At 36.8% G+C, this 9,609-nt stretch overlaps 1 protein-coding gene across 1 annotated transcript; it reads right to left on the bottom strand.

Annotated features, from left to right (window-relative positions):
• Nucleotides 1-1,538: 1,538 nt before the first annotated feature.
• On the bottom strand, nt 1,539-8,199 carry LOC139745316 (retinol dehydrogenase 12-like). The gene is made up of 8 exons (XM_071655715.1): nt 8,106-8,199; nt 7,536-7,621; nt 6,563-6,634; nt 6,235-6,379; nt 5,046-5,269; nt 4,110-4,266; nt 2,594-2,720; nt 1,539-1,638 (listed from the first exon to the last, which is right to left on the bottom strand). Exons 1-8 carry the CDS (start codon nt 8,188-8,190, stop codon nt 1,539-1,541), a joined length of 996 nt encoding a protein of 331 aa, XP_071511816.1. The 5' UTR covers nt 8,191-8,199.
• Nucleotides 8,200-9,609: the final 1,410 nt, after the last annotated feature.

Raw genomic sequence — 9,609 nt, 5'->3', positions numbered from 1 at the left:
ATACATTACAATGCATCTCTAACCAGCACAGAGAATGATCATTCTTCTCTCCGTGGGAAACATGTCATTAGCAGCCATTATACAGGAGCGCACATGCTGATCAATCAACATAAGTTTTCTCTATCCTTCCGTGTACCTATCTATAATCCTGCTCTCTAAAAAAAAATCGAGTGAAAATATTCACTCTTAAAAAAAGTGAATACAAAAAAGAGTGAATTTAGAGTGAAATTGGAGTGAATTTTGAGTGAAAAGGTTCATTTTCACTCATTTTGGAGTGACGTCAGGGATCACTCGAAGATTTTGGAGTGATCCCTGAGGTCACTCTAAAACGAGTGAAAATGAACATTTTCACTCTAAATTCACTCTTTTTTGTATTCACTCTTTTAGGAGTGAATTTTTTCACTCGATTTCTTTTTAGAGAGGTATGGGTTGAGAGCATCAATGTGTCTAAAGTCCTTGCTGTAGGGCAAATGTATACTCATTTGGTGGCCCGCAAACATTTATATCTCAGTTTGTCATCATCAATTTTATCTCCTTGTTATAATTAGCGTTATTGCTGAAGCTGTTACTATTATTACTTTCAAAACAAAGGAATAAAGTATATAATCATAAATGATTTACATTGCATCGCTTCTTTTCTACAGCGACAGCTGCGGCGAAAGAGAGTACAATGTGTTATATAAAGGAAATCCCCTTAAGATAACTCGTTTTCAAACGTAGATTCCCCTGTGAAAGCTTATATTATATATATATATATATATATATATATATATATATATATATATATATATATATATTGTATATATATATATATATTATATATATATATATATATATTGTATATATATATATATATATATATATATTGTATATATATATATATATACTTTATAATAATGTATATTTATGTATATATATATGTATATATATATATATATGATGAGTTTTTTCGCAAAAACCGATTTGCCAAATGGAGATATTTGCGATTTAAGGTAAAGAAGAATACAAAGAATAATGAGACAATTTTTGCTTGATTTGACCATAACTTTAAAAAATGTACTTTTATATGTAGTAACCAATATATCATTTAAAAGGTATTAGTTTTTACTTTATGACAGAGACCATACTTCAAAATCTTCAAAAATGGACTTATGGGTTTTGGCGAACAAACTATTCATTATAAACTCATAACTAATTGTGGAAGCTTTTGCACTTATATGTATATGTATACACATATACATATATTCAATTATTTTTGGGACAACCATAATATAGTTTTCTATAATATAATACAGGTTAGAGACTTAACTGTGAATGGAAGTAAAATAGATGATGCACTTTACATTCACTACATCATTTGCTTATACCAGGGATGTCTCCAAAATGTTGTTACGTTTTGCAATATCTGAATATATAGGAGGTGATATACACGAAATGGGGAGAGATATACAAATTCCTAAAAAGAGAAAGAAAGAAAAGAAAAAGATCAAAGCATGATATTGATGCATGATTCAGAGAACTGCATGACGTCATGTAATCTATTGTGACGTCAGCTCACTCGACAGTACGTCCTCAGTCACGTAGTCTTTGAGGCAGTCCATTGAATACTTCCAGATTAGTTCTTGCTTCTCCTCACTTCTACAAGGTTGAAGAAAGTAGAGAATGAAAATACACACGCAAAAAACAACAACGAAATGCATTCAATATCTGAAAACTATCACAACAGTAATTTGGTGATTTTTCTTTTCTGCTGTTATTTTTATTTTTGCCTCTTTGTGTGAAGATCGAAAAAACTGCAGACGTTAAAGGGATGATATGGTTTTTGTTGAGATTAAGGATTCGGATTGCAACTTTTGTGGGGATTATAATAATAATGATAATAATAATAGTGGCCTTTTATAAAGCGCTGAAGTCCATCAATAATGATGCTCATGGCGCTCTTACATATGAAATAGCAAATGAAATACAAACAAAACAAGATGCTTACTTTACATAACGAAATCAATCTCAGAACATAAGAGCAACCCTTCATATACAAATTATACAGTAATTTATATCACTTATTAATATTAATGAGCATACAAGTCAAAGAGAATTCCGTTTTGAATTTGCTGGGATATCAAAAGACGAGGTAACGCAAAGTGGTCCTAATAAAAGATGGATCAGAGCCACTCTGCAGGTCGGGTACCAGTACAGGAGGGGAAAAAAAGACGGAGGTATAAGATAAGAAATTTTCCCTTACCACGGAGAAAGCAATGTTGAAGTCACGCTGTTCCAGAGCACCTCGTTTTACGTTTTTGTTTTCCATTTTTGTTTTGCTTTTATTTTGTTTGTTTGTTTGTTTGTGTTTGTTTGGTTGTTGTTGTTTTTTTTGCGGGGGGGGGGGGTGAGTTCAAGGTCTGGAAACGTCCATTCACTCTCAAACTTTGGTCCTCGGTAGCAGGTAAGGGAGACTGGACAGATATTGTTTAGCTATTAAAGTAGGTCGTATACTGTTCGTAGGGTATATACAATTCCTAAAGCAGTTATTTTTACACCAAAAAAAAAAAAGTTCTTGTACATCTTTTGTGTGCTGAGAAGTATTTTGTCTTGCCTGGGTAGTGACGACAGAGATTGCGGCTTCCCGCTCTCGAAGTAGAGGGCGCTTTTCCCGTCATACTCCGGATTGGCGGTAGCGTGCAGTGTAGTCAAAGCACCATCGAACGAGGATCGCATAATCTCTAAATAAATAAATAAACAAATAAAAACAGGGGATGATATTTGTTAAGAAATAATGTTCTCGGCCTTCTCAAAAGGTGGGAAATCCTCGTTAGGAGGTATTGTCTTGGAATTTAAACTGAAATGCAGTAATTCTAATGTAGAAAGACGGCAAGATTCGATAAAGCCCAAGGATGTGTTCATCTCTATGCAAAATAAGATTAAGTCATTGGGCAGGTTTTAAGGCGTATACTTAAACGATAGTTATATTGGAATTTACTCATCCTTTATATCGTAACAAGGACAGATCAAGGAATTCCGTAGGGGAGGCGCCTTTACAAAATAAAAGGGGGCGAATGTGCCCCCTCCCATTTTTCCCCTTTTTTAAAATTTCCTTTGTTTTAACCAAAAATAATGCGGGGAGCGCAAACAGTGCCCCCCCCCCCCCCCTCCTCTGGATCCGCCACTCTGTGATGAATAACGCCGATGTCGCGATCTTGACAACTTTCAGCTACAAGAAGTTTGAATAGTTCTTCTTTTGTGGTAAATACGAAAGTAATAGGCCTAATCATGTAGTCATACATACCCGGACAAACCACGATATTAGCATGAAAATAACATAAATTATGTATTCCTTTGGTGTAAGACCATCAGAAATGTCAAAGGAGAGGCCTGAGGAGTAATTATTGTCCTACCCATTACCAGATATTATGACACATCGAATCAGAAAGAACTGTATAGTGGTCACAGTGTGTCTATGCTGAAAGCGTGAGCTATAGTATACTGTCATGGCATCTTCATGACTACTATAAACATAGTAGTAGTATTTTGGCGAGTGCTATAGTAAATTTCATGGCGTACGGCTTTTACTATTTTTCGTTGTTTGTATGACATACGCTCTTATAAAGTCTTGTCAGCAAACAAAATAATTATATATTGATGATAGTCTCCCGCACTAAAAACTAAAACCAAAAAACTCCTCTCCAAAGCGCAGTGGTCAACTGATGGTATGAGATAGGAACTGTATATTTGTACAACAAAACCAGAGGTAGCAATGGTAATACACTGTGAGATAAATTCAAATCTGTTAAGTATAGCTTTAAGAAAACTGTACAAAATAAACAAGGACAGATCTATTAAATAACTAACTTGGTATGATGACAGACTGACAATCACTAACTGACTTCTTTGCCACGTGGTCAGTTTGGCGTGCTTTAATAGCCGCGGGAGAATAGTAACAATAATACAAATGCAGAACTAGGTGTTGCAACAGACGATATTACATATTTTGACCTTCAACGTTTCAACTTAAATTAGAAAAAATAAAACAATAACAACAACATAATTTATTATCAATTTATGGCGATCTTCAAAATTCTCGGATCCCAATGAGTTTTAGCCATGTAACTCACTAGATGCGCGCAGCATTCTCAGAACGGTTTTCGATGCTCCCGACATCTGCTGACCCTCGCGCCTAGCGATGTCCGTGTCAACCACGCCAGGGTGCAGCGAAAATACGCTAACCCCTGACCCATCCAGTCTTCTCGACAATGAGAACATGTTCATAATCTGCGCGTGTCGATGAATGATAGCAGAGAAATACATATGGAGATAATAATTATGAAGTATCGAGTTCTAGCCCAGGACTATTGTGTGGCGAATAGTCACACGAAAATATAACAGAGGGCGCTATGTATGATGATATAACTTTGTTAATAAAACATATAGGCCCGAATTCACGAAGGTGGTACAATCTTGTCCATGATTTAAGCCATTGGCAAAGACCGCAGTTTTGTATGGAGCGCCAAGGCAAGTGTGTTTGTTTGTTTGTTTGTTTGCTTGCTTTTATTTCTGCATTCAATCAGATGCAAGTGTGTCGCATGGCATATGTCGTTACGAAATCAGTAATTTCGTCTACGAAATTATCATTTTGTTGACGAAATGACTGAGTTCGTAACGAAATAGTTCACGCGACAAATGGCGCCCCATACAAATCGTCCATTGTTTAAACCCGTGGACACGATTGTACCACCTTCGTGAATTCTGGCCCCTAGATGTATCATTTATTATGAAAGATGCTTACACATACATAAGACACATGGATATTCCATTTAACATTTCTATGATACTTCTGACCATCACATTCAACTTAGGAGTGACTTTGTGCCTATACGGCGCGTTCTTAAAAATTCTATGAAACAGACGAAAACTTTCTGCAATATTGTGGAACTTCAACAACAACGTCAACAACAACAACACCAAAAGTTCCATTTTAAATAGTTTCCCATCTCTGGAGAGATAGATTTATGTGATTGCTAATATTAACAATGTCATTTGAAACGGATTACCTGGTAAAGTTTGGAATTTGCATATTTCTTGCTTGTGGCTCGTGTTTTTAACGTTTGGAAGTCGGCTTCGTCCCAGTTAGCAAACCGATACATGAGAGAAGAAACCGAGACTATCCGGCTTTCCGGTCCAGAGGATTTGAGAACCGGCAGGAGGTAAAGGGTCAACAGGAAGTGAGAGAGGTAGTTGACCTGGAAGTGAATCTCGAAGCCGTCAGCGGTTGGTTCTGTGATGGCAGAAAGTTCAAAGTTCAGTGAGATATGCGAGAGTAGAGAACACACATTCACACACACACACACACACACACACACACACACACACACACACACACACACAGGGAGAAACCGAAATCAAATTAATCCAAGATAGTTCTTTCCCTTTCACTGAATTACTTCTGTTTCCGATCAGAATGTCAGAGCGACGCGTCATATATTAAAATAAAGTTACGTTGTGATGTGTTTCTTTTAGTTTTGAACATGTTCATCCCACTATGATATTCTGAAAGGCCTAAAAATATGTCCCATTTTATTGGCAAGGGTAAACGCGTTACTCTAAAATTGAATAAGGAGGTGTACGCGTTATGTCCAAAACGAAATAGGAAATGTTCGTGATATAAACTTTTCATGTTATTTAAACAAGTGAAAGTGGATCAACCGAGCCTTAAAAAATGATTTGCCAACAGATCATGGCCAATTTCCTACTTTTCCGACTTAGGGCTATCATCAGTCTATGAAAAGAAGAGGTTTGATTTTGCATCTTTTTCACACTAGTAATAGGAGCACCGTCCTTTAGATATGCTTATTGGTTTGAAAGGTGCTCCCTGTGTAACACTGGTAGGAATACAAAGTTGAGCATAATTTTTGTTTTGGATATATGGAGTACACTTATCTATCAGCATTATACAAATGGAAATAAGGTCAACTTGGCTAAGTAAAATCACAAATCAAACACATTCATCACCTTTCAATTGATACAAGATTAAACGAAAAGAAAAGAAAAATACGCTACACTATGATTATTTTGATTTACTTTTGTACGTCATGTCAACTACTGCAAAGACCAACTGTATTATGATCTCAAACAGGTTGCAGCAGCTGCACTGATATTACAATTTCATCGTTTTAAGATTGCATTGCACGAAACGGGCATTTGATCAAGAGAATACGAGAAAACAATCTCACATGAACTCACCTTCTGTCCCATAGGCTATTAGACCAGCGTTACACACTAACACGTGTAAGGGAAGCCCCTTGGCTCTGTACGCCTCTGCGAACGACTTGGTGCTGGCCAGTGACCCTAGGTCAAGGGCCATGAATTCTAGGTCAAGTTCGTCAACCTGTGTCAATTAGGAACAATTGGCAATGTGAAATTTTCAATCGAGACATACACACACACACACACACACACACACGCACGCACACACGCACACACACACACACACACACACACCAACACTCACATAGACACACGTATACACAAATCGTATGCCAACATAGATTATGTTGTCCAGTAAACAAACCTTTGTTTTCACTCTCGCTTTGTTTGCATCTGCCTTCTCCTCCACATGTTCCTTCTTCATGCGTTCGATTGCCTACGAAAGAATCGAGAAGAATTAAACTACCCATCAGGTATCCGAAAAAAAAAGAGAGAGAAAATAACACATGCGCATCCTTAACTGAGGTTGTCCTGCAGCATATGTAGTTGCCGCAAAGTGAGGTACCGGACAACCCATGCCCTACACAAACCGGATGCGCTTTCTCTTACCTCAATTGAGCTCTGTTACACTTGGAATGTCTAATGAAGTAATGATCAGAAGTACGATATTGATATAAATCAATAGACACGCGAAATTGAATCAAACACTCTTTTAGCCTTTTGTCAAGGCCATCTCGCTGTATGGTAAGAGAGCCCAGCTGAGTGAGGTATTCGCGCTCGGCTGGGCTCACTTCACTCGTCATTACAGCGAGAGGGCCCTGTCAAAAGGCTAACTCTCTCTCTGAATGTGAAAATAAGTATCACGTGTTCATTGGGTAATACGGATGTCAGGGTAAAAGCTGCTCTCACTAGCCCGTTACAAGTAATTAAGCACAGTGAATACGGTGTTACTTTTCGGGGAAAAGAAAAACAATGACAAGAGAAAGTCCGTATGTTGCTCTGCAACCACAATGAAGAGTGAATTTTATTTATCTTGTCTGATTTTTTGAACACTGGATCCAGCTTTTGAAAGACAGTGTATATTGGAAATCTGTATTTAGCATTGTTCTCAGTGAAATACGGATTGAACGGATAGCTGAGAACTTTAAAGAGACACAAATTTATGGTAAAGTAATCTAAATGAAAGACTTATTCAGATATTAGAGGCTAGCGTACTGAAACTTATGGTCACTTGTCAATCATAGCCATGGGCAACACACAAAACTATTTCTAAACCAATATCAATAACGCTTTTTATCTCTAATCCAGGTCCTAGATTATTAGAAATAACGCCTTACCTCGAGTGCTTTGGTCTCAGACCGACAGGCCAGGATGACCCTGGCACCAACCTGGGCCAGGGACTTTGCCGTCTCGTATCCTATACCTACACAGAGAACATTGCAGTCACATTAGACTCTTACCCTTCATTACATGAATACAATAGAATATGTTAGAAAAGGATATACTAATGTAATGTAATGTAATGTAATGTAAAGTAAAGTAATGTAATTAAATAGAATTGAGTAGAATAGAATAGAATACGATAGAATACAGTACAATAGAAAATAATAGAATACAATAGCATGGACAAGAATAGAATGAAATAAAATAAAACAAAGTAAAATAAAATAGAATAAAATTAAATAGAACAACATAATATAATATAATATTATATATATTGTGGAATAACATAATACAATAGTAGAAAGATGTATCTCAGAAGGACAACGATAATAGAATAGTAGTATAATGACTATGTTATAGCACTTACAATATTATTATCATCGTTGTTATAAACACTATATTTTCATAGAATCGCTTTTATTTGTTTTACTGTTTTTTGGTCGTACTACCTCCTTCCCTCATACCTGTGTTTGCTCCTGTGACGATGATCGTCTTTCCGCTCATATCCACCTCAGGGAGCTTCTTAGGTGACCCCAAACTTGACCCCATTCTGATCTTTAACCTCATTAAGCAAAATGAGAAAGACACAGAGAATAGCAAGAACTTATAGAAATCGTGATCTTATCGTAAGAGAGACAGTCAGAAGATGCCCTAAGTTCCACATCTTTTTATTAGTGAATATACAGGCATCTTTGGACGACGTGGTCCGTTTCTTGTGAGGTAGGACATGAAAAGTTCCATGGGTAGGACTTATTGTTGTTGTATGTTTGCTTATTACTAGCGAATCTCTCTATGTGGGAGGAGCAGTTTCTTAAAATGACGTCATTTATGTCACGCAGTCACCATTTATTCTTTGTTTCAAGACGTTAGAAATAACTGATGGAGCGACAAATAAACTGCTATGAGAAATATAATGTCTTTTACACGCACACACGGAAATATTACTGAAATGTAATAAGTCACCTCAAATGTACTAAAAAAATAGAAGAAAGAGGTGACAAGGTTCAGGAGTGAAATCAGTACACGGCCAATCTGCCGTAGACTGAGAAAAAAAATAAGATCAAAGACTGTTACAAAGGCAAGTATGTCATTGGTAGCAATAAAGATCATCAATAAACTACGCTGCAAATGCAAGTATGCCATATTATGAAAAAGCACTTTGTTTTTTCAGATTTAATCTAAAATACCACCGACAGCTTTAAGTGCATTTCCTTTTAATCCCTTGACTGCTTGGTTTATAATTACCGCGCCCGCAACAAAGTTAAAACCCGAATCCGCATTTCAAACAAAACTATATTCAGTCCTTTTCAAGAGGTGTAAAGCATCAAAATGGTAACGCTTTTACGACAGTGTCGGATTATCACCGTCTTTTGGGAAGGCTAAAGGTTTACGAAATTGACAGGCGCAAATAACAATCTGTCGTCTTCATCACCATCATCATCATAGACAACAACAACAACAACAACATAATTTGAAATAGGTATTCGGATTTTAATTTTGCTGTTGGCGCGGTGTGTACCGGTTGTACTATCGAGTGCGAATGTCAGGGTAGTGAACAATTGTAGAAGTCACACTGTTGTTTGGGCAGAAGGTCGGCTACAATAATAGGTCATAGATCACTGACTTCAGATAAAAGCAGACGAGCCACACGTTTATATGCGACTTGCCTATAGAGCCGAGATAGGCGATATTTTGTAGTGTTATCTATACCGTGTACAGAATCACTGCAGGGACATATTCTAATTTATCTGCATGTAGCTTAATATGACGGTAATATATTGGAGTTGGGACTTCCAAAATAGGACAGAAGTGTGATTTGATGGGTTTTGCAATGACTCAGATACATTGATTTCTCCCCATATACATGTATATATAATTATATTGTATGTTTATACGTACGTATGTATGCACACATGCACGTGTATATGCACACTAAAGTCCAAAAGTTATAACTGAACAACACATACG

The sequence above is a fragment of the Diadema antillarum genome, unplaced genomic scaffold, assembly GCF_040938485.1.
Source record: "Diadema antillarum isolate AM-2024a unplaced genomic scaffold, OU_Dant_1.0 seq00001252_RagTag, whole genome shotgun sequence".
NCBI lineage: Eukaryota > Metazoa > Echinodermata > Echinoidea > Diadematoida > Diadematidae > Diadema > Diadema antillarum.
This window is presented reverse-complemented; position numbering and strand designations above follow the sequence as displayed.